A 26,220-nucleotide genomic window follows, 5' to 3' on the forward strand; every position below is an offset into this window, starting at 1 on the left:
ATTTTTAAAGAATATTTCTAAGACCATTTAAAGCCCTTTAGGCGTGGATTTTTAAAGAATATTTCTAAGACCATTTAAAGCCCTTTAGGCGTGGATTTTTAAAGAATATTTCTAAGACCATTTAAAGCCCTTTAGGCGTGGATTTTTAAAGAATATTTCTAAGACCATTTAAAGCCCTTTAGGCGTGGATTTTTAAAGAATATTTCTAAGACCATTTAAAGCCCTTTAGGCGTGGATTTTTAAAGAATATTTCTAAGACCATTTAAAGCCCTTTAGGCGTGGATTTTTAAAGAATATTTCTAAGACCATTTAAAGCCCTTTAGGCGTGGATTTTTAAAGAATATTTCTAAGACCATTTAAAGCCCTTTAGGCGTGGATTTTTAAAGAATATTTCTAAGACCATTTAAAGCCCTTTAGGCGTGGATTTTTAAAGAATATTTCTAAGACCATTTAAAGCCCTTTAGGCGTGGATTTTTAAAGAATATTTCTAAGACCATTTAAAGCCCTTTAGGCGTGGATTTTTAAAGAATATTTCTAAGACCATTTAAAGCCCTTTAGGCGTGGATTTTTAAAGAATATTTCTAAGACCATTTAAAGCCCTTTAGGCGTGGATTTTTAAAGAATATTTCTAAGACCATTTAAAGCCCTTTAGGCGTGGATTTTTAAAGAATATTTCTAAGACCATTTAAAGCCCTTTAGGCGTGGATTTTTAAAGAATATTTCTAAGACCATTTAAAGCCCTTTAGGCGTGGATTTTTAAAGAATATTTCTAAGACCATTTAAAGCCCTTTAGGCGTGGATTTTTAAAGAATATTTCTAAGACCATTTAAAGCCCTTTAGGCGTGGATTTTTAAAGAATATTTCTAAGACCATTTAAAGCCCTTTAGGCGTGGATTTTTAAAGAATATTTCTAAGACCATTTAAAGCCCTTTAGGCGTGGATTTTTAAAGAATATTTCTAAGACCATTTAAAGCCCTTTAGGCGTGGATTTTTAAAGAATATTTCTAAGACCATTTAAAGCCCTTTAGGCGTGGATTTTTAAAGAATATTTCTAAGACCATTTAAAGCCCTTTAGGCGTGGATTTTTAAAGAATATTTCTAAGACCATTTAAAGCCCTTTAGGCGTGGATTTTTAAAGAATATTTCTAAGACCATTTAAAGCCCTTTAGGCGTGGATTTTTAAAGAATATTTCTAAGACCATTTGAAGCCTTTTAAGCGTGGATTTTTGAAGAATATTTCTAAGGCCATCTACAGCCCTTTAAGCGTGGATTTTTAAACAATTTGTCTAAGGCCATCTACAGCTCTTTAAGCGTGGATCTTAAAACAATTTGTCTAAGGCCATTTGAAGCCCTTTAAGCGTAGATTTTTAAAGAAGATTTGTAAGGTCATCTACGGCTCTTTAAGCGTAGATTTTTAAAGAAGATTTGTAAGGTCATCTACGGCTCTTTAAGCGTGGATTTGTCAAGAATATTTCTAATGGCATTTGAAGCCCTTTAAGCGTCGATTTTCCAAAAATATTTCTAAGCTCATTTGAAGCCCTTTAAGCGTGGATTTTTCAAGAATATTTCTAAGGCCATTGGAAGCCCTTTAAGCGTGGATTTTTCAAGAATATTTCTAAGGCCATTTGAAGCCCTTTAAGCGTGGATTTTTCAAGAATATTTCTAAGCCCATTTATTTCTAAGACCATTTGAAGCTACTCAAACGTGGATTTTTAAAGAATATTTTCAAGACCATAACTTCCCTTTTAAAATACATTATTTATTAATATTTTTATTTTCTTCTCTTTTTTAAGGACTAACTTTTCTAAATTACGGCAACTCAACATCTTTCGGAAGTTCAGATGCCGACGGCATTTCCAGCATACGAAAAGTCAATTCCGATATTTATGTTCGGAGGACAGAATCAGTTACCACTGACGGTGAAGGTAAGTGCAAGCAAAATAAGCCCCATAGCTCCCTATTAAAACATAAGGTCGCAATTATGAAATCCAAAATTCTATATCAAAATCTATGATGATATTGAATGCAAAACATTCTGATATTTTATGATGTTTCTTCTCCTAAGCTTAAATTTGTTAGATTTCCTTTGGCTGGGGAAACGTAGGTATTATTTGTCCTGCCTTAGATTTTTTTCACAATATTTTTTCCATTTTCTTTTTTAATTTGGTTGATGATCATCCTCCTCATTTATCCCATAGGATGAATAACGAACACTCTCTTACCATAGATTCAAAATATGATGAGATGCCTACTGAGCACTCAACTAACTGATCTCTTCTGCAATGCAATTACATGCAATGCAGCCATCAGCCGACATTCAATCAGTCGTTGCACTTCATATCAATGTCTGGCGATGCAATAGTATGTGTCAATAATATATGTACATGTGCGTTATGGCATTTTTTCTGTCTTCTATACTTTAATATTTGGTTGAAATTAAAAACAAAATATCAGCAGCAATAACAACAAAAATTTATAATAAAAAAATCGCACACTCACAATCTCGCTGAAAAGCTAAAATAAAAAAAAAATATCATCAATATATTGTAGAAAGTGACGACTTGACGCGGCAACCTGGCGCCTAAGAAAACATGACTACTAGCCCCCCATGTTTGTTGTATTTTCCGTTACTCGTCTTCCACCCCGTTTTTCAAATGGTGGAGACAAACACCACCCCAACCTTTTCTTCGCCATCCCCTTGTCGTGTGAATTCTGGGTGAGGAAGAAGAAGAAGAAGGAGACGACGAGTGTTGGAGTGTGCATATTTATTGTGTGGGGCTGACGCCGACAAAAAAAATCGTAAGATAAACGACGACAACATTGAATAAATAAACAAACAAGTGAGCCAACCAACCAGCCAGCAAGCAGCAAGCAAGCTAACTATCTAACAACAAGCGCAACGAACAAACGAATGAATGACTGAACGAACGTATATATGTTCTGTCTGTCGTCTAACCGGTAGGTAGGTCGGTCAGTCGATCGACCGGCTGACGAACATCATCGCCACACAACATTAGCGCACAGCATTCCGCAGTCACGGTATGGTTGGTTTTTTTTTTTGTGGTGATATGATTGTGGGGGCACACACTATTGCAATAGTGGTCTTATTTTATATGTTCGCTCTTTCTCGGGCCCCATTCTCTCACTCACAATATAAACAATCGAAACATATGAATGTCTTCTTATGTAGAACAGGCATGCTCACTTTGTTACGGTTTGGTATAGGTAAGAGGCTATATCGTCTTTTCGACACGACGGAAGATAGGAAGAAAGAGAGAATACGTGAGAATTGTAATCACGAAAGCAGACATTAGGCAGCACCACTGATTCGGATTTGATGAGCTACTAATGACCTGTGAAATATTCTATAAAACCCAAATGACCTTAGAAATATTCTTCCACTCTTAAAAGGGCTTCAAATGGCCGTAGAAATCTTCTTTAAAAATCCACGACAAAAGGGCTTCAAATGGTCTTAGAAATCTTCTTTAAAAATCCACGACTAAAGGGCTTCAAATGGTCTTAGAAATCTTCTTTAAAAATCCACGACTAAAGAGCTCAAGATTAGCTTAGAAATCCACGCTTAAAGAGCTCAAGATGGCCTTAGAAATCTTCTTTAAAAATCCACGTCTAAAGAGCTCAAGATGGCCTTAGAAATCTTCTTTAAAAATCCACGTCTAAAGAGCTCAAGACGGCCTTAGAAATCTTCTTTAAAAATCCACGTCTAAAGGGCTCAAGAGGGCCTTAGAAATCTCCGTTAAAAGAGTTCAAAATGGCCTTAGAAATATTCTTTAATAATCCACGCCTAAAGAGCTCAAGATGGCCTTAGAAATATTCTTTAAAAATCCACGGCTAAAAAGCTCAAGATGGCCTTAGAAATATTCTTTAAAAATCCACGCCTAAAGAACACAAGATGACATCAGAAATCTGCTTTAAAAATCTACGCATAATGAGCTGTATATGACCTTAGAAATCTTCTTTGAAAATCTACGCTTAATGAGCTGTAGATGGCCTTGGAAATATTCTTTAAAAATCCACGCCTAAAGAGCTCAAGATGACCTTAGAAATCCACGATTAAAGAGCTGTAGATGGCCTTGGAAATATTATTTAAAAATCCCCGCCTAAAGAGCTCAAGATGACCTTAGAAATCCACGATTAAAGAGCTGTAGATGGCCTTGGAAATATTCTTTAATAATCCCCGCCTAAAGACCTCAAGATGACCTTAGAAATCCACGATTAAAGAGCTGTAGATGGCCTTGGAAATATTCTTTAATAATCCCCGCCTAAAGATCTCAAGATGACCTTAGAAATCCACGATTACAGAGCTGTAGATGGCCTTGGAAACATTCTTTAAAAATCTACGCATAAAGAGCTAAAGATGACCTTAGAAATCCACGCTCAAAAAGCTGTAGATGGCCTTGGAAATATTCTTTAAAAATCCAAGCCTAAAGATTTAAGGATGACCTTAGAAATCCACGCTTAAAGAGCTCAAGATGTCCTTAGAAATCTTCTTTAAAAATCCACGTCTAAAGAGCTCAAGGTGGCCTTAGAAATCTTCTTTAAAAATCCACGTTTAAAGAGCTCAAGATGGCCTTAGAAATCTTCTTTAAAAATCCACGCCTAAGGAGCTCCAGATGGCCTTAGAAATCCACGCTTAAAGAGCAGTAGATGACCTTGGAAATATTTTTTTAATCCACGCTTAAAGACCTGTAGATGGCGTTGGAAATATTTTTTTTTTAATCCACGCTTAAAGAGCAGTAGATTATCTTGGAAATATTTTTTTAAATCCACGCTTATAGAACTGTAGATGGCCTTGGAAATATTTTTTTAAATCCACGCTTAAAGAACTGTAGATTATCTTGGAAATATTTTTTTAAATCCACGCTTATAGAACTGTAGATGGCCTTGGAAATATTTTTTTAAATCCACGCTTAAAGAACTGTAGATGGCCTTGGAAATATTCTTTAAAAATCCACGCTTAAAGATTTGAAGATGGCCTTGGAAATATTCTTTAAAAATCCACGCTTAAAGATTTGTAGATGGCCTTGGAAATATTCTTTAAAAATCCACGCTTAAAGATTTGTAGATGGCGTTGGAAATATTCTTTAAAAATCCACGCTTAAAGAGCTGTAGATGGCCTTGGAAATATTCTTTAAAAATCCACGCTTAAAGAGCCGTAGATGGCCTAGAAATATTCTTTAATAATCCACGCTTAAAGAGCCGTAGATGGCCTAGAAATATTCTTTAATAATCCACGCTTAAAGAGCCGTAGATGGCCTTGAAAAATATTCTTTAAAAATTCACGCTTAAAGAGCTGTAGATGGCCTTGGAAATACTCTTTAAAAACCCACGCTTAAAGAACTGTAAATTGCCTTAAAAATTGAACCTGCCAAAACCTTCAATCAAAACTTCAATAAATAGTGTGTTTGGGATGCATAAATACCATCCTTAGGCTTCTCCATACCCATGTTCATGTTACAACAACAATGTTGAAAAATCCTCCAACATTGTAATACAAAGTAAGATTGATTGACATTACCTAGAGTCTCTCCCAAAATAGAACTCAAACCTTACACGAGCCATGTTAATCTTCCAACATATTCATGCCACAGAACAGGAGACTACTTAAGCCTAGCATCACACCAAATAAATGACACAAACACTCCCACAGATATTCAAATTCAAATGTACCATTGCCATCACCATCACCTCCACCATTCTCATCATCATCGTCAGACATCAAATGTTGTTTGTTGGGAATTCTTTCAGGTAATCTGTATGCGGCGCTTAAAAAACAACAAAGCTGTAATTGATTATTGATAGACAAGACAGGCATATCTGAAGACAGACAGACCAGATAAAATGTTATTTATAGCTCAAAGTGTAGAAGCTTTATGTGTGTGTGTCTAATTGTAAGAATGTTTGTTGTTTCGCTTTGCAAAGTCTTTAATTGCTTGGCATTTCTCGATGCCGTGCATTATTTGAGTGAAATATTTATTAACTGCCAACAACTAAATTGCCAAGCGAAGCCAAGCCAAACCAAACTAAAGCGCTAAGGCATTAGAGGAGTCGAACCAAGCAAAAAAACAGTCGAGCAAACTGCCTGCCTGCCAACCAATCCAAGTCAATCCAATGTTTCAATAGAAATGACCTTCAATGTGACAAATCTCGCTGGAATTCCATGCATACCAAATGAGACACCACCACCACTACCAGAAAAGTACGTCGCAGCAAGTACTTGCGATTTGTAAAGTTGAAACGAACGTGTGTACATGTATGTTTTAATGGAATGGAAAACTATTATAGATAATTAGTTTTCGATTTTTTTGGAGAAATGTCTTTATAGACTTCCAAAAGGGAGTCTTAAATGAAGACCAGAATGAAATCTTTATAGGCAACCTAAAGACTGATTTTATAACGACCAAAAGGACTTCTTTATACGCCGGCAGACGAGTCCGTATAGTCGACCTACTCTTACAGACAGGTTGAATAGAGTCTTTATGTGTAAACAGAAGGGAGCCTTCGTAGATGACCAAGAGAGAGAGATTCTGGACATACATGCGGTTGTCTTTATAGACGACCAGTAGGAACACACAATAAAGGTCCACAATAGATTCTTCATAAACGACCAAAAGAGAGTTTTTCTAGACGACAGAAAGGAAGACTTAATAGACGATCAAAAGAAATTTAGGCAATCGAAATGAAACTTTGATATTCATCCAGAAGTAAGTCATCATATACTACCAGAATGGACCCATTTAGAAAAACAGAAGTGAGTGCTATAATCTCACATTTTACTGACTAGAGGATAGTCTTTATATACGACCAAAAGATGATCTTCATAGACAACCAGTACGAAAACTTTATAAAAGTCCGATAAGGAGTTTTTATATACAACCAGAAAAGCTTCTATTCTTTACAGACGACTGGAAAAAATTCTAGACGAACAAAAATGAGTTTTTAAAGACGACAAAGAGGACTCACTATGAACGACCAAAAGGGTGTTTTGTGAGTGTCTTTATTGGAAAGGAGTCTTTTTCATTAAGAGAATCTTCATGGACCACCGAAGGGTCTTTATAGACGACCAACAGGATTCGTTTTTCAACAAAGTGGATTTTTTCCAAGGTCGTGGATTTTTATAAAAATATTTTCAAGAAAAAATTTGTAGAACATTTTTTTTTGTTGTGAAAAAAATATTTTTTCAAGAACTTGGATTTTTAAAAAAATTTGTATAAAAATATTTTTAAGGACGTGGATTTTTATAAAAATATTTACAAGGACAACAATTTGTATAAAAATATTTTTGAGGACGTGGATTTTAATAAAAATATTTACAAGGACAAAAATTTGTATAAAAATATTTTTGAGGACGTGGATTTTTATAAAAATGCTTTTTTTTAAATACGGGACTTTTTAAAAAATATTTTTTAAGGATGTGGCCTTTATTATAAAATATTTGTCAGTTACGTGGACTTCTAGAAAAATATTATTCAAGGACGTGGATTTTGTAAAGAATATTTTTTATTCCAAACACGAGGATTTTTAAAGAATTTTTTTTTTCCAAAAACGTGGATTTTTTAAAAAATATTTTTTTTTCAAAAACGTTGATTTTTTGGAAAATACTTTTTATAACACGTGGATTTCTTAAAGAATTTTTTTTCCAAAAATGTTGATTTTTTAAAGAATATTTTTTATTCCAAAAACGAGGATTTTTAAAGATTTTTTCCAAAAACGTGGATTTTTTAAAAACATATTTTTTAAAGACGTAGATTTTAGAATGTTGTTTCCAAAAACCTTTTTTTCCAGAAAATATTTTTTTTATAAGCGTGGATTTCTTAAACATTATTTTTTTCAACAACGGGGATGTTTTTGTTTTTTTAAAACGTTGTCTTTTAAAAAATATTTTTTCCAAAACGTGGATTTTTTAAAGAATATTATTCCAACAACGTGGATTTCTAATTTTTTTAAACCTGGACTTTTAATTTTTTTTTAAAACGTGGATTTTTAATTTTTTTAAACGTGGATTTTTAATTTATTTAAACGCGGATTTTTAAATTTTTTAAAAACTTGGATTTTTTAAAAAATACTTTTTCTCTATTTTTTCCAAAAACGTAGATTTTTTTAAAAAAAATATTTTTTTCAACAACTTGCATCTTTAATTTTTTAAACCTGGATTTTTAATTTTTCTTTATAAAACGTGGATTTTTAAATTTTTTTAAAAACGTTGATTTTTTTAACGCAGATTTTTAAATTTTTTTAAAAACGTGAATTTTTTAAAAAATATTTTTTCTCAAATCGTGGATTTTTAAAGAATACTTTTTCTTTATCGTGGATTTGTTAAAGAATATTTTTTTAATCGTGGATTTTTTAAAATATATTTTTCCAAAAACATGGATTTTTAAAAAATATGTGGTTCACAAACGTGAGTTTTTTAAAAAATTATAATTATAATATTTTTAAGGACAAACATTTGTATAAAAGTATTTTAAAAGACGTAGATTTTTATAAAATATTTTCAAGGACAAAAATTTCTATAAAAATGTTAAGGACTTGGATTTTTATAAAAATGTTTTTTAAAGACGGGACTTTTTAAAAAATATTTATTAAGGACGTGGACTTTATTAAAAAATATTTGTCAGTTACGTGGACTTTTAGAAAAATATTATTCAAGGACGTGGATTTTTTAAAGAATATTTTTTTCCAAAAACATGGATTTTTTGGAAAATATTTTTTTATAACACGTGGATTTCTTAAAGGATTTTTTCCCAAACATGTGGATTTTTAAAGAATATTTTTTATTCCAAAAACGTGGATTTAAAAACAAAATATTTATCAAAGACGTAGACTTTTTAAAGAATATTGTTTCCAAAAACCTTGATTTTTTAGAAAATATTTTTTATACCCTCCACCATAGTATGGAGGGTATATTAAGTTTGTTTTTCCGTTTGTAACGCATTGAAATACTCATTTGCGACCCTATAAAGTATATATATTCTTGATCAGGGTAAAATTCTAAGTCGATCTGAGCACGTCCGTCCGTCCGTCCGTCCGTCTGTGGTAATCACTCTAGCATCCACAAAAATGGTGATAGGACGCTGAAATTTTGGGAAAATGCGTCTTTTGTTTGCAGGCAGGTCAAGTTCGATGATGGGCTATATCGGTCCACGTTTTGGTATAGCCCCAATATAATGGTACCCCCCGATTTACGGTATTTTGACGTTTTTAGCTACATTTTTAGACCGATTTGGCTATAATTTGACATTTAGGGTTCTTAAGTGTCAATAAACATATATAACAAAACTTGTGGACATAGGTCCACGTTTTGGTATAGCCCCCATATAACGGTACCCCCGATTTGCGATATTTTGACGTTTTTAGCCACATTTTTAGACCGATTTAGCTATAATTTGACATTTAGGGTTCTTAAGTATCAATAAACTTATATAACAAAAGTTGTGGACATAGGTCCACGTTTTGGTATAGCCCCCATATAACGGTACCCCCGATATACGGTATTTTGACGTTTTTAGCTACATTATCAGACCGATGTAGCTATAATTTGACATTTAGGGTTCTTAAGTGTTAATAAACTTACATATTTAGAAGTTGTGGACATAGGTCCACGTTTTGGTATAGCCCCCATATAACGGTACCCCCCGATTTACGGTATTTTGACGGTTTTAGCTACATTTTTAGACCGACTTAGCTATATTTTGACATTTGGGGTTCTTAAGTGTCATTAAACTTATTTAACAAAACTTGTGGACATAGGTCCACGTTTTGGTATAGCCCCCATATAACGGTACCCCCCGATTTGCGGTATTTTGACGTTTGTTGCTACATTTTCAGACCGATTTAGCTATAATTTGACATTTAGGGTTCTTAAGTGTCAGTAAACTTATATAACTAAATTTGTGGACATAGGTCCACGTTTTGGTATAGCCCCCATATAACGGTAGCCCCCGATTTACGGTATTTTTACGTTTTTAGCTGCATTTTCAGACCGATGTAGCTATAATTTGACATTTAGGGTTCTTAAATGTCAATAAACTTATATAACAAAAGTTGTGGACATAGGTCCACGTTTTGGTATAGCCCCCATATAACGGTACCCCCCGATTTACGGTATTTTGACGGTTTTAGCTACATTTTCAGACCGATTTAGCTATAATTTGACATTTAGGGTTCTTAAGTATCAATAAACTTATACAACAAAAGTTGTGGACATAGGTCCACGTTTTGGTATAGCCCCCATATAACGGTACCCCCCGATTTACGGTATTTTGACGTTTTTAGCTACATTTTCAGACCGACGAAGCTATAATTTGACATTTGAAGTTCTTAAATGTCAATAAACTTCTGTGACAAAACTTGTGGACATAGGTCCACGTTTTGGTATAGCCCCCATATAACGGTACCCCCCGATTTACGGTATTTTGACGTTTTTAGCTACATTTTCAGACCGATATAGCTATAATTTGACATTTAGGGTTCTTAAGTGTAACTAAACTTATATAACAAAAGTTGTGGACCTAGGTCCACGTTTTGGTATAGCCCCCATATAACGGTACCCCCGATTTACGGCATTTTGACGTTTTTATCTACATTTTCAGACCGATTTAGCTATCAATTGACGTTTAGGGTTCTTAAATGTCAATAAACATTTATAACTAGTGGACATAGGGCCATGTTTTGGAATAGCCCCCATATAACGTAACCGCCCGATTTCAGGTATTTTGAGAATTTTACCTACAAGTTTTAACCGAATTATCTGTAATTTGAACATTTGACATTTGAAATTCTTAGTGGTCACCACACCTCTCCACCAAAAATTGTCAAGAAAGCCCCCACATAACGGTACCTTCCGATTTTCAGTAATTTGATGATTTTACCTACAATATAAAACCGAACTAGCAGTAATTTGACATTTGAAGTTCTTAGTGGTCACAACACCTCTCCATCAAAAATTGTCAACATAGGTCCATGTTCGGATATAGCTCCCATGTAACGGTACCCCCCAATTTTGAGTAATTTGGCAATTTTAGCTACTGTAATTTGAAATTTGAAGGTTGTAGTGGTCACCACACATCTGCATCAACAATTTTCAACATAGCCCCAATATAACGATACTTCCCGATTTTCGGTACTTTGAGGATTTTACTTAAAATGTTTAACCGAACGTAGGTCCATGTTTTTGTATAGCCACAAAACAAACCTCCCGATTTTCCGTACCTTAGCTTTATTTTTTGGACGAACTTTCTGTAATTTGTTCATTTAAGTTCATATTTTCGTATAGCCCAGATACCTCCGAACTAGCTGTTAATGACATTTGAAGTTCCCACGTTATGTACCGATTTTCGATATTTTGAGGATTCTAGCTAAATTTTTTAACCGAATTAGGAGCTATTTGACATTAAAGGCTCCCATCAAAAACTGTCAACATAGGCCCATGTTTTATTATAACCCCTATATAACAGTACCTCCCAATTTCTAGCCCACCAAAAATTGTCAACAGTTAGATATAGGCACCATAAAAAAGGACCTCCCGAATGAAGCATTTTATGTACATTATCTGACATTTTAACGTACTCACTTAAAGTTGGGGACAGGAATGAATATTTTATGGTGGAGGGTATGAAAAGTTCGGCCCGGCCGAACTTAATGCTTTTTTACTTGTTTTTAATCGCGTGGGTTTCCTAAAGATTATTTTTTTTCAGCAACATGTATGTTTTAAAAAAAATATTTTTCCAATAACGAGGATTTTTAAAAACAAAAAATTCCAACAACCTGGATTTTAAAAAAACAATTCCAACAAAGTGGATTTAAAAAAAATCAAACTACGTGGATTTTTAAAAAAAATCCAACAACGTGGATTTTTAAAAAAAAATTCCAACAACGTGGATTTAAAAAAAAATTCCAACTACGTGGATTTTAAAAAAAAAAATTCAAAAACATGGATTTAAAAAAAAAAATTCCAACAACGTGGATTTTTAAAAAAAAAATCCAAAAACATGGATTTAAAAAAAAAAAAATCCAAAAACTCGGATTTTTTTCAAAAAAATATTTTTTCCTACAACGTGGATCTTTACATTTTTTTTAACTCTGGATTTTTAATTTTTTTAAAAAACTTGGATTTTTTTTAACGCGCATTTATACATTCTTTTGGATTTTTAAAAAAAAAAATATTTTTTCTCAAATCGGATTTTTAAATAATACTTTTTCTTTATCCTGGATTTGTTAAAGAATATTTTTTAATCGTAAATTTTTTGGAAAATATTTTTCCAAAAACGTGGATTTTTTAAAAAATATTAATTGTCCAAAAACGTAGATGTTTTAAAGAATATTTTTTTTCCAAAAACGCTGACTTTTTTTAAAAAATATTTTTTTCTGAAATAATTTTTTTTTAAACACGTGTATTTTTTAAAGAATCTTTTTTCCAAAAACGTGGATTTTTAAAGAATATTTTTCCAAAAACATGGATTTCTTAATGAATATTTTTCCCATAAAAACGTAGATTTTTTAAAGAATCTTTTTTTTCCAAAAACGTGGATTTTTTTAAAAAAATATTTTTTTTCCAAAAACGCTGACTTTTTTTAAAAAATATTTTTTTCTGAAATAATTTTTTTTTAAACACGTGTATTTTTTAAAGAATCTTTTTTCCAAAAACGTGGATTTTTAAAGAATATTTTTTTTTCTTTAATGGTGTTTTTTTTTGTTTTTGAATAATATTTTTGCTTTAATAAAAAACGTGGACTTTAAAAAAATAATTTTTTTTCTGAATTTTTTTTTTTTTTTGTGAAACACGTTTATTTTTTAAAGAATCTTTTTTTTCAAAAACGTGGTTTTTAAAGAATATTTTTTCTTTAATGGTGTTTTTTTTTTGTGTTTGAATAATACATTTTCTTTAATCGTGTTTTTTTTTTTTTTTTTTTTTGAAGAATATTTTTCTTTATTCTTGGATTTTTTAAGAATATTTTTTTCAACAAGTGGAGTTCTTAAAAATTTTTTTCCAAAAACGTGGATATTGTAAAGAACATTTTTTTTTAAAACGTGGATTTAAAAAAAATCTTTAATCGTGGATTTTTTAAGGAAAATAATTTCTTTAATTTTGGTTTTTTAAAAAAAAATATTTTTTCTTTAATGTTTTTTAAAAACGTGGATTTTTATTTCTTTTTAATCGCGGATTTTTAATTTTTTTTAAACGTGGATTTTTTAAAAAATATTTTTTCTCAAATCTTGGATTTTTAAAGAATACTTTTTCTTTATCGTGGATTTGTTAAAGAATACTTTTTCTTTATCGTGGATTTGTTAAAGAATACTTTTTCTTTATCGTGGATTTGTTAAAGAATATTTTTTTAATTGTTGAATTTTTAAAAAAAAAATTGTCCAAAAACGTGGATTTTTTAAAAAAATATTTTGTCCACAGACATGAATTTTTTAAAGAATATTAATTGCCCTAAAACGTAGATTTTTTAAAGAATATCTTTTTCCAAAAACATGTAGGTATATTTTAAAGAATATTTTTTCCAAAAACGTGGATTTTTAAAAGAATCTTTTTTTTCAAAAACGTGGACTTTTTTAAAGAATCTTTTTTTCAAAAACGTGGACTTTTTAAAGAATCTGAAATAAACACACAGATGTAAAATTCTGCAGTCCAACAATAAAAAAACGCCAACAACAATCTTTTTTAAAAAAAAAAACGTGGATTTTATCTTGATTTAAAAAAATCTTTAATCGTGGATTTTTTAAGGAATATCATTTCTTTAATTTTGGTTTTTTAAAAAAATATTTTTTCTTTAATCGTGGATTTTTAAAAAATATTTTTTCTTTAATCGTGGTTTTTTTACAAAAAAATATTTTTTGTTTAATCTTGAATTTTTTAAGAATATTTTTCTTTAATCGTAGATTTTTAGGAATATTTTTTTCTTTAATCGTGGTTTTTAAAAAAACATGTTTTCTGTAATCGTGGTTTTTTAAAAAAAAACATGTTTTCTGTAATCGTGGTTTTTTTAAAAAATATTTTTTGTTTAATCGTAGATTTTTTAAGAATATTTTTTCTTTAATCCTAGATTTTTTAAAGAATATTTGTTTTACTCGTGGATTTTTTAAGAGGAAGTCTTTATAGACGACAAGAATGTGGTCTTTATAAATGAAGGTAATGCCTGTGAACGACTAAAAAGCAAAGACGAGCAAAGGAAAATTCTTATAGACGACCAGAAGTGAGTCTTTATACACGACCATATAGGGGTCTATATAGATGACCAGAAAGAACGCCATTCACAACCAGAAGGATTTTTTATAGACGACCTGGAGGTTGTCTTTATAGATGATCTGAAGGTAGTCTTTATGAACGAACGGAAGGAGGTTCTATGGACGACCAGTAGGGAGTCTTTCTAGATGACCAAAATGGAGTCTGGTAGTCTATAAAGACTCCCTTATGGACGACAAGAAGAGATTCGTTATGAACGACCCGAAGGACGATCGGGAGTCTTTAGCGACGAACGAAAGAAGTCTTTTTAGACGACCAAATGGGATTGTTTATGGACGACCATGTGGCTGACTTAATGGAAGAAGGGTATCTTTAATAGCGTCAGAAGAAAGTCTCTATAGACAATCATAAAGGAAGCCTTATAGACAACCACAATGGAGACTTTATAAACAACTACAAGGGAATCTTTAGTTTTAAATTATAGGCAGCTGGGACTCTTAATAGACTAACTAAAACTGGGAAACTTAAAAGAAACCGCGTTAAGGAAGATTGTTTTCCCTTTCCATCTTCCAAAACAATTTCTTACAATTGTTTCTCTTATCCAAAGCAATACACATGCCACATGTCACATTCTCTGATTATAAAAAGGTCAGATTTAAGTTCAACGTTCATTTTTTTTTTGCCAATTTCAATTATAAAACAAACCCCAAACAGCACAACAACAACAACACATTATTCTCATTTAGTACAACTGTGGCTGCTAAGGTGTGTCCGATAAATGCAATAAAAACCCCCATCAATACGCTGTGAATCAACGCCACGAAGGGGGGTTATAAAAAAGAAGCAAAAACACAACATTATTTTTGCCTGCCACTGTAAATTATTATTATTCCCAGACTGACGCCTCAGTGTGTTTATTAAATTGTATTTTTGTTTAAATTGAAGTGGCGCCAGACGTATTTAATAACTACACCATCGTCAGTCAGTCAGCAGTGGCTGAAACTTAGTTGCTGAAAAAATAGCAACAACAACAACAGCAACAATAAAAAATAAGCTATGCAAAAAACGCAAAAATATTCTTGGCGGCATAAAAAAACCGACGAGACACACTCACAACCCATTGTACCCAATATTATTATTAATAACAATAATAATATTAACAACAACAACAACAATAACAATCATACTTAATAAAAAATGCAAAGGAGATAGTAAATTTCTTTGGTGGGATTTTTTGCTGTTCATTTGTGAGTTTGTTCATCGTGGCGCCTTTTGTTAATAATAGTATTTTATTGTCATTGTTAAAAAAACTCACATTCTGGATACTCTAATGGGTCAATGAGTTATGGGGCGGACGATGAATGTGGTTGGCGACTATTTTTAGTTAAAAAAAAAAAAACTGTATTTTTGATTTGAAATTTAAAAATACTTTTTTTCGTTTTATTTTTAAGAATGGATAATTGGCAACTCACACAAACGTGTGTCGATTAATTGTTTAGATCTTGGCCGGACCGGTTTAATTTGTGGTCATAAAATCAGACTTTATGCAAATTGAGTGTGTCAGTGTTAATAGACCGGGATAAGCATAGAGTTCCATCATTATCTAGGCGCCAAGCACCGTCCGTCCCACTGCATTTCTAATTGCTTCACTCCCTGTTCCCAGATTCTTGTTTAAGTTACTCTACCGCCCCGCCTCCATCCCTTGTAGCATTGTGGACTATCTAATATTTCATGTCACGTCGTTTTCACGCTTATGCTTTTCTTTTTTTTTCGAATTTCGCAAATTATTATAAATGAATTACCGATAACCACCCGACACTATTAATAAACAATTTTCACCTAAATGCCAATAATCACCACGGCAGCAACAACAACAGCGACAAGTCCACTTTACCTAAATAGCATGGAATGATTACATAGAAATTATAATGATTATTATTATTTTTTTTTTGTTTCTATCGAAACGCCAGCAACCAACCAGAAAAACGTGTATTAAACTGTCGTCTTGGCGCACCCTAAAATCCAATAACAAACACACACAGCCAGCTTATCACAATTGTTTTATAGATTCCAACAACGTCATCATCATCATCCACATCACCATTTCAATTAAAAACAAATTAAAAATTGAACATAGTCGAGTTATAAAAAAAATAATTATAATTATTTTATATGGGAAATAGAAGAAGAACACTTTGTAAGCTGAGGAGGAGAACTTTTTGAAAATGAAAAAGAGGAGAGGTGAAGTGAAGTCTTCCGAGACGAGCTGAAGACGGTCCTTATATATGAGTTTAGGTGACAACAAGGGAGTCTACATACACAACCATAAGGGACGACCACAAGAGGTATTTAGAGACGAATAGCAGGGAGTTTTTATAGACCAGCAGAGGGGGGTTTTTAGAGACCAGCTGAAGGGAGTCTTTAAAGACGAGCAGAAGGGAGTCTTTATAGACGACCACAACAGAGTCTTTATAGACGACCACAACAGAGTCTTTATGGACGAACAAAAGGGAGTCTTTAGAGACGAGCAGAAGGAAGTCTTTATAGACGACCAGAAGGGAGTTTTTATAGACGACCAGAAGGGAGTCTTTATAGACGACCAGAAGGGAGTCTTTAAAGACGAGCAGAAGGGAGTTTTATAAACGAGCAGAAGGGAGTCTTTATAAACGAGCAGAAGGGAGTCTTTATAGACCAGCAGAAGGGAGTCTTTAAAGACGAGCAGAAGGGAGTCTTTATAGACGACCACAACCGAGTCTTTATGGACGAACAAAAGGGAGTCTTTAGAGACGAGCAGAAGGGAGTCTTTAAAGACGACCAGAAGGGAGTCTTTAAAGAGGACCAGAAGGGAGTCTTTAAAGAGGACCAGAAGGGAGTCTTTAAAGACGACCAGAAAGGAGTCTTTATAGACGAGCAGAAGGGAGTCTTTATAGACGAGCAGAAGGGAGTCTTTATATATGACCTGAAGGGAGTCTTTATAGAGGACCAAAAGAGAATCTTAATATACGACCACAAGAGAGTCTTTATGGACGAACAAAAGGGAGTCTTTATAGATGACCTGAAGGGAGTCTTTATAGACGACCACAACAGAGTCTTTATAGACGACCAGAAGGGAGTCTTTAAAGAGGACCAGAAGGGAGTCTTTAAAGAGGACCAGAAGGGAGTCTTTAAAGACGACCAGAAAGGAGTCTTTATAGACGACCAGAAGGGAGTCTTTATAGACGACCAGAAGGGAGTCTTTATAGACGAGCAGAAGGGAGTCTTTATAGATAACCAGAAGGGAGTCTTTATAGACGACCACAACAGAGTCTTTATAGACGACCAGAAGGGAGTCTTTATAGACGACCAGAAGGGAGTCTTTATAGACGACCAGAAGGGAGTCTTTATAGACGAGCAGAAGGGAGTATTTATAGACGAGCAGAAGGGAGTCTTTATAGATAACCAGAAGGGAGTCTTTATAGACGACCATAAATGAGTCTTTATAGACGACCATAAGGGAGGCTTTAAAGAGGACCAGAAGGGAGTCTTTAAAGAGGACCAGAAGGGAGTCTTTAAAGACGACCAGAAAGGAGTCTTTATAGACGACCAGAAGGGAGTCTTTATAGACGACCAGAAGGGAGTCTTTATAGATAACCAGAAGGGAGTCTTTATAGAAGACCAGAAGGGAGTCTTTATAGACGAACTGAAGCGATTCTTTATAGACGACATGTAGCTAGTCTTTATAGACGAGCTGAAGGGAGTTTTTATAAACCAGCAGAAGGGAGCCTTTATAGACGAGAAGAAGGGAGTCTCTATAGACGAGCAGAAGGGAGCCTTTATAGACGAGAAGAAGGAAGTCTTTATAGACGAGCAAAAGTGAGTCTTTATAGACGAGCAGGAGGGAGTCTTTATAGACGACCAGAAGGGAGTCCTTATAGACGACCAGAAGGGAGTCCTTATATATACGACCAGAAGGGAGTCCTTATAGACGAACTGAAGCGATTCTTTATAGACGACATGTAGCTAGTCTTTATAGAGCCTTTAAGGGAGTCTTTATGGACGAGCTGATAGGAGTCTTTATAGACGAGCTGATAGGAGTCTTTATAGACGAGCTGATAGGAGTCTATATAGACGAGCTGAAAGGAATCTTTATAGACGAGCTGAAGGGAGTCTTTATAGACGACCTGTAGCTAGTCTTTATAGACGACCTGTAGCTAGTCTTTATAGACGAGTTCAGAAAGTCTTTATAGACGACCAGAAGGGAGTCTTTATAGACGAACTGAAGCGATTCTTTATAGACGACATGTAGCTAGTCTTTATAGAGTCTTTAAGGGAGTCTTTATGGACGAGCTGATAGGAGTCTTTATAGACGAGCTGATAGGAGTCTTTATAGACGAGCTGATAGGAGTCTATATAGACGAGCTGAAAGGAATCTTTATAGACGAGCTGAAGGGAGTCTTTATAGACGAGCAGAAGAGAGTCTTTATAGACGAGCAGAAGAGAGTCTTTATAGACAAAAAGAAAGGAGTCTATATAGACGAGCTAAAAGGAGTTTTTATAGACGAGCAGAAGAGAGTCTTTATAGACTAGCAGAAGAGAGCCTTTATAGAGGAGCAGAAGAAGTTTTTATAGACCAGCAGAAGGGAGTCTTTATAGACGAGCAGAATGGATTCTTTATAGACGACCATAAGATAGTCTTTGTAGATGACAACAAGGGAGTCTTAATATACGACCCCAATGAGTCTTTATAGACGAGTAGACGGGAGTCTTTATAGACGAGCAGAATGGATTCCTTATAGACGACCATAAGAGAGTCTTTATAGACGAACTGAATCGATTCTTTATAGACGACATGTAGATAGTCTTTATAGACGAGCAGAAGGGAGTCTTTATAGACGACCAGAAGAGAATCTTTATAGACGACCAGAAGGGAATCTTTATAGACAAGCGAAATTGAGTCTTTATTGACGACCAAGAAGGGAGTCTTTATAGACGAACAGACGGGAATCTTTATAGACGAGCAGAAGGGAGTCTTTATAGAACAGCTACAGTTAGTCTTTATAAACGAGCAGAAAAGAGTCTTTATAGGCTATCACAAGGGGCCTTTAGAGACGAACATAAAGGAGTCTTTATAGACGAACCGAAGGAGTCTTTAAAGGTGCCAACAAGGGAGTCTTTAAATACGACAATTAGGGGGTCTTAATAGGCAAGTAGAAGAAAGTGTTTATAGAAGAGCAGAAGGGGGTCTTTATTGACGACTAAAAGAGAGTATTTATAGACGAGCAGAAGTGACGAACAGAAGGGATTCTCTATAGACAAGCAGAAGGGATTCTCTATAGACGAGCAGAAAGGAGTATTTATAGACGAGCAAAAGTGAGTCTTTGTAGACGAGAAGAAGAGATTATTTATAGACGAGGAGAAGGGAGTCTTTATATACGATCACAAGAAAGTCTTTATGGACAGAATGGAGTCTCTCTAGACGAGCAGAAGGGAGTCTTTATAGACAATCAGAAGGGTGTCCATAAATAAATCCAGAAGGGAGCCTTAATAGACGAGCAGAAGGGAGTCTTTATAGATGAGCATAGGGTAGTCTTGATAGATGAGCATAGGTTAGTCTTAATAGATAAGCAGAAGCGAGTCTTTATAGACACCAGACGGTATAACTTATATACGACCAAAAGGGAGGATTTATAGAAGAGTAGAAGAAAATCTTTGTGTCGTGCGAATCTGCACCACAGGTTGGACAGATGTTTTGAACTGTGTCATCAATTCTCGCCCCATGGGTATTTAGACGGTTGCCTCATTCCGACCGTAATTGAATCAAAACTCCTTTGGTTTGTTGTGCCAGCAGATGTTCTGCAGCTGCTATAGAAGGGGAATGTACTCCGAGGATCGTATTCGAAACCATAGTTGTTTATGGCATCTGTTTATGTTTACTACATCTGTGTGATAGGCTCGCTGATCTAGGTGTTCTTTTGTATCGTTAGACCTCTTTCTATATCTTATATCATGAAGATCTCTCCTGACATGCCTAGGTGAAGCACCCATCATACGTTAATTAGTATGACTCTCACTGTAACACCCGAGCAAGCACTGCATTGGGAGCACGCCATTTTGTTGCCGTACTAGACGAATCTTCGTCTACTCAAGCAGATGGTCAACTGGTGACATGAGGAGGCACCCTGTTCACCAGTTTTAAGGGCAACGTTCTGACAGTTTTGAATATTGTTCGATGGCGTGAACCACAGTGGTGCCGTATAGCTTACCCCAGACCCAATCTATCGTGTTATATGTAATAAACAAGATTTCTTTTTCTGCCGGCAAGGGACTTGAGGATCTTGTTCCTGACAGATAGTTGTGGCATGTCAGATAGATAGTTGTGGCATGCGCTAACGACGTGAACATAGTGTCGAATGTTATCCCTAGAATCTTGGGGTAGTTAGTGGTCGAAATTCTGCTACCATCGATTAGGAGATTTAACTCTATGCTGTAGACTCAGTGGCGGATATTTGTGTGAGGAAAAGGCGGTTAGATTGAGCAAACAGCAGTCTTTCACAAAAGACGTCAGGAAAGGTAGCCGACGCCATTATGATACAATCATCCTCATACGTAAAGATTTTACTGCCTGAGATATCACTCTTTTTTCTTCGACTTATTTTTCCTAAATTTCATGTATGATTTCCGTTCACATAAAGTCTTCAGACGATCTAGACTTGTGCTCACCGACCAACCTATTAACTTCCAGTGTCAGCTCCCACCTCTAGTGTCACTAGGCTTGGCTCGACAAAGCTCATAGCGCTCATTTGTTAGTCACGCCGCCTTCGCTGGATAATTTGGTTCACTTCGGGTATGCAACCAAAAGGTATGCATAAAACGAGCGACTGCAGCTGTGATGATGACCCTAACGTCCTTTCTGTTACCCGAACATTAGATTTGGGCAGTTCTCTGAAGCGGTGAACTCCTTCAAACTAAGCTAATCAGGTAGTTGTGTAATTATTGATGCATATACAGGGTTTCTGACGTGATGCATTCGGGTGGTTATAGTGTTGCTGACGATTCATAGCACACCGCTATTCAATGTCAATGCAGATTGGTCCATAGATCTTTTGAAGAATTTGTCTTTCAAGAATATACCGCCTGCCTATCACGGAATATATCTTCCTATATTTGCTGAAAAACCCTAAGTCATAGTTTTCCTAAAATACGAGGTGACTAACCTTCGTTTTTTTTTATTAGAATTTTCTTCCCAAGAAAAACTCAAACGAAATACAGAAATATAGGAAAAGAAAAGCAGGAATAAACACACAAAAAAAAGCAAACATACGTTGTGTACAAAATGCTTTGTTTATTACAGCATTTGTTTATTTTTAGAAGCTTTTTATTCGAATTGATGCTGCCACTGGAGGAGGTGGCGACGACAGCTGCAGACGGCGCTATTACCATGCGTTGCTTGCAAAGTGTGAATGCCACAATAAAATTGGTTAAGTCAATAATTAACAATTGCTTTAGAAGTTGGTTTCTCAAGGGAAGTAATGAACCAAATTGTCTCCCTCGAAAAAAAATATTTCACCTATATATACTGATAAAACACACTTGGTATGATATGCCCCAAGGAAAATCTTCTTCCATAGGCCACACAACTCCGAATGTTATAATTTGCATCATAATAAATCCAATATTAACTTTCTCATCGTCATTCAAGGGTCATTAATGGCTTAAAGGCCTGAAAAATTACCCTTCAGACTATAATCGTGACAATGGTCACGCTAATCATCATCATCATAATGATAATCATTATTATTTTATTATAGAGAATGTGTAATAATGTTGCAAAAAAATCTAATATATAAAATACATAAACAACAACAACAGCAACAACAACAAAACTACCAATATCAGCCAGCGCCAGCGAAATAATAAACTTAAACAATAGCAAAATAATCATGGCCCGATTGGCATTTGCCGGCTGATGGACGGCTTTCTGACTGCCGCCTAACCTAGTCATGGCGACACAAGTTCCGGCGCTAAATAATACGGCGCCTAATATCATTAAACGACACTTTGTTGTAGTTGTTGCTGCTGTTGTTGACACTGTATATTCGCGAAATGTATGTATGTAGCCAGTTGTTGCCGGTATTGCTGTTGCTGCTTCTACTGCTGCTGCTGTTGCTGCCACTATTAATTAGGTCGTGTTAATACGTTTAGTTTCAGTTTTATTTTCCTGTACGTTGTATTTTGATATTCTGTTCCTGTCTTTCCTCCTCGCTACTAAGCAAATTTCTTGAGAACCACACGAAAAAAAGACGCCGAAACATGGTTTTGTTTATTTGGAAATGGATTAGGAATGAATGTGGCAACAAAATATGTATGTTCATATGTATGTATGTATGAGAAACAAGAAACAAACAAACGAACGGAAAGATATAAACCAAATTCCTAAAATAACAATGTACACACGCCCAAAAAGTTGTATAGACACACTCACCGGGTTTCATACAAATATCGGGAAAATGTGTATGTGGCCAACATCAAATTCTCGTGATGACCAAAAACAAAATATACACTGGGACAAAAAATTAAGGGCAAAAATTTTAGGCAGCTAGAAAAAATCCTTATGGATGACAAGAAAGGAGGGTTTATTGACGACCAGAGATCAGTGTTTACCGTCGACCTGATGGGAGTCTTTATAGGCGACGTGCAAAAAGAGTTTATAGTCGACCTTAGTGGAGTCTTCATTGACGACCAGAAGGAAGAAGGAGGGGTCCTATAGACGGCCAGAGGGGAGTCTGCATTGACGGTCAAAAGGGAGTCTTTATAGACGACCAGAGGGGAGTTTTTATAGGAGTCCAGTAGGGAGCCTTTATAGGCGACCAGAAGGGAATCTTTTTAGAAGACCAGAAGGGATCAGAGGAAGTCATTATTGGTGAGAGTTTTAATACACGAGGGAGAGTTTATAGACGACCAGAGGGGAGTTTTGATAGGAGTCCAGAAGGGAGTCTTTATTGACAACCAAAAAGGAACCCTTAAAGACGGAACATTGGGGAGTCTTTATAAGCGATCAGAAGGGAGTCTTTATAGACGAGAGAGTCTTTATAGATGACCAGAGGGGAGTTTTTATAGGAGGCAAAAAGGGAGTCGACCAGAATGGTGTCCTTATAGACGAACATAGGGGAGTCTTATAGACGAACATAGGGGAATCTTTATAGGAGAGTCTTCATTGACGACCAGAAGGCATCAGATGAAGTCATTATTGGCAACCAGAAGGGAGTCTTTGTACTCGAAGGAGTCTTTATATACGTCGAGGTGGAAGTTTTTATAGAAATTCAGAGGGGAATCTTTATAGACGACCAGAAGGAAAGTTTTTATGGTAGGCCAGAGTCTTTACCGGAACCCAGAGTGGAGTCGTTACAGACAAGGGAGTTTTTATAGTAGGCCAGAGTCTTTAAAGGAGTCCAGAGTGGAGTCTTTATAGGAGACCAGAAGGGAGTTTTTATTGACGATCAGAAAGAAGTTTCTATAGACGAACATAGAGGAGTTTTTATAGAGCCTTTGCATATGACCTGAATGGAGTCTTTACAGACGATCAAAAGGGAGTGTTTATTGATGACTAGAAAGGAGTCTTTAAAGACGACCAGAGGGAAATTTCTGTAGGAGTCCAGAGTGGAGTCTTTATAGGAGACCAGAAGGGAGTTTTTATTGACGATCAGTTTCTATAGACGACATTTTGGAGTCTTTATAGAGACTTTATATACGTCCTGTGGGAAGTCTTTATAGGCAAGCAGAAAGGAGATTTTAAAGACGACCAGAGGGAAGTTTTTATATGAGTCCAATGGGGATTCTTTATAGGCGATCAGAAGGGAGTCTTTATTGACGACCAGAAAAGAGTCTTTATAGACGAACATAGGGGAGTCTTTATAGGCGATCAGAATGGAGTCTTTATCAAGGAGGGAGTCTTTATAATCGACCAGAATGGATTCTTTATAGACGACCAGAGGGTATTATTTATAGGAGTCTAGAGAGCAGTCTCAACAGACCACCCGATGCGGAATGTAGTAGAGAGTAGAGCTGGCAAAAAATCGATGGCACCATCGATAAAATCGATTGTTTTCTAAAAATTAAATATAGATAGATAGTTTTGCCTATCGATATTATCGGAACAAAAAACCCCAACCCAAACCTCATTAAAATAAATAGAAATGTCGCTGCTTTTCGGGTTTGTGTGTGTGAGAAAATAAGCCCGTAGTCACACGTACATATTTTTCGGAAAGGTAAAATGTATTTTTTTAATATTTTTTATAAGATAAAAGCAATTTTTTATTCTCCTTTGCATTTCTGTGAACTACTTGTGCAAAATGTCAAGAAAAGCATTGACATTTCTGCCATTTTCATCTCCAAATTAATGGTGTTGACAGCTTACCGATAACATCGATAGTAATCGATATTTTAAACTATTATATCGAAAATATCTAATGTTGGGAATATCGATGGTTTGCCAGCTCTAGTAGAGAGGCTACTGCTAAACAACGACAGATGCGAATAAAGAGAGCGTATGTTTTGTGTTGTAGATCCGATAACGTATATGGGCGACCATAGCAGCTTTATAGATCACCTGAGTATTTTTAGGAGAGCTGAGGGGAGTCTTTTTGTAGGCGACCTGAGTTGGAGAGTCTTTATAGGGGAGTCTTCTTTGACGACAACTAGAAGAGAGTCCTTATTGATGATCAGAAGGAAGTTTTTACAAGCAGACCAAAAGGTGTCTTAATAGGCCACCAGTCTAAACGTTGATAACGCAGTCTTTATTGACGACCAGGATGTAGTCTTTATAGACAATCAAAGGGGTGTATTTATAGTGGTTTTGAGAGGAGTATTTATAGACGACCAGAGAGATGTCGTTATAGACGGCCTGAGGATGTCTTTATAGTTGACCAGGCAAGTATTTTAGATGATCCGAGGGAAAGTCTTTTTAGACAGCCAGTGGGAATTAATAGACCTCCAAAGGGGAGATAACCATTTAAATTTTCTAAGGCCACCTGGAGCTTTTTGAACGTATATTTTACAAGATGTTTTTCTAAGGCTACCTGGATCTTCTTATGCGTGGATTTTATAAGAATTTGTCTAAAGCCATCCTGACTTATTTAAGCCTGGATTTTTAGGAAATAAGGTCACACGGAGCTTCTTAATCCTGAATTTTTAAGAAATTTTCAATTTTTTTAATAAATTTTCTAAGGCTACCAGGAGCTTTTTAAGCCTCGATTCTTTAAAAAAAAATTATAAGGCCACAAGGAGCTATTTAAGCGTGGATTTTTAAGAAAATTTCTAAGGCCACACGGAGCTATTTAAGCGTGGATTTTAAGGGACTTTTTTAAGGCCACACGGAGCTATTTAAGCCTGGATTTTTAACAATTTTCTAAGTCAACCTGGATCTATTTAAGCCTGGATATTTAATACATTTTCTAAGGTCACCTGGAGCTATTTAAGCCCAGATTTTCATGAAATTTTCTAAGGCAACCTGGAGTTCCTTAAGCGTAGATTTCATAACAATTTGTCAAAGACCACTCGGGGTTATTTAAGCCTGAATTTTTAAGCAATTTTATAAGGCCACACGGATCTATTTAAGCCTGGATTTTTAATAAATTTTCTAAGGTCACTTGGAGCCATTTAAGCCCGAATTTTTATGGAATTTTCTAAGGCAACCTGGAGTTCCTTAAGCGTAGATTTGATAACAATTTGTCAAAGGCCACTCGGAGCTATTTAAGCCTGGATTTTTAAACAATTTTCTAAGTCCACGTAGAGCTATTTAAGCCTGGATATTTAATAAATTTTCTAAGGTCTCCTGGAGCTATTAAGGCCGGGATTTTTATGACATTTTCTAAGGCAACCTGGAGTTCCTAAAGCGTAGATTTGATAACAATTTGTCAAAGGCCACTCGGAACTATTTAAGCCTGGACTTTTAAGAAATTTTCTAAGGCCACCTGAAGCTATTTAAGCCTGGATTTCTATGAAATTTTATAAGGCTACCTGGACCTCCTTTAGCGTGG

At 35.0% G+C, this 26,220-nt stretch overlaps 1 protein-coding gene across 1 annotated transcript in view; it reads left to right on the forward strand.

Moving 5' to 3' along the window:
* Dad (Daughters against dpp) overlaps positions 1-26,220 on the forward strand; it is a 116,096-nt gene that overhangs the window by 70,347 nt on the left and 19,529 nt on the right. Inside the window, exon 4 of the mRNA XM_073959988.1 lies at positions 1,794-1,925. Coding sequence (XP_073816089.1) covers positions 1,794-1,925 — 132 coding nt within the window. The remainder of the gene's footprint in view (positions 1-1,793; positions 1,926-26,220) is intronic.

The sequence above is a fragment of the Musca autumnalis genome, unplaced genomic scaffold (assembly GCF_047663935.1).
Source record: "Musca autumnalis isolate F117 unplaced genomic scaffold, ASM4766393v1 scaffold_1, whole genome shotgun sequence".
In the NCBI taxonomy this organism is placed as follows: Eukaryota; Metazoa; Arthropoda; class Insecta; order Diptera; family Muscidae; genus Musca; species Musca autumnalis.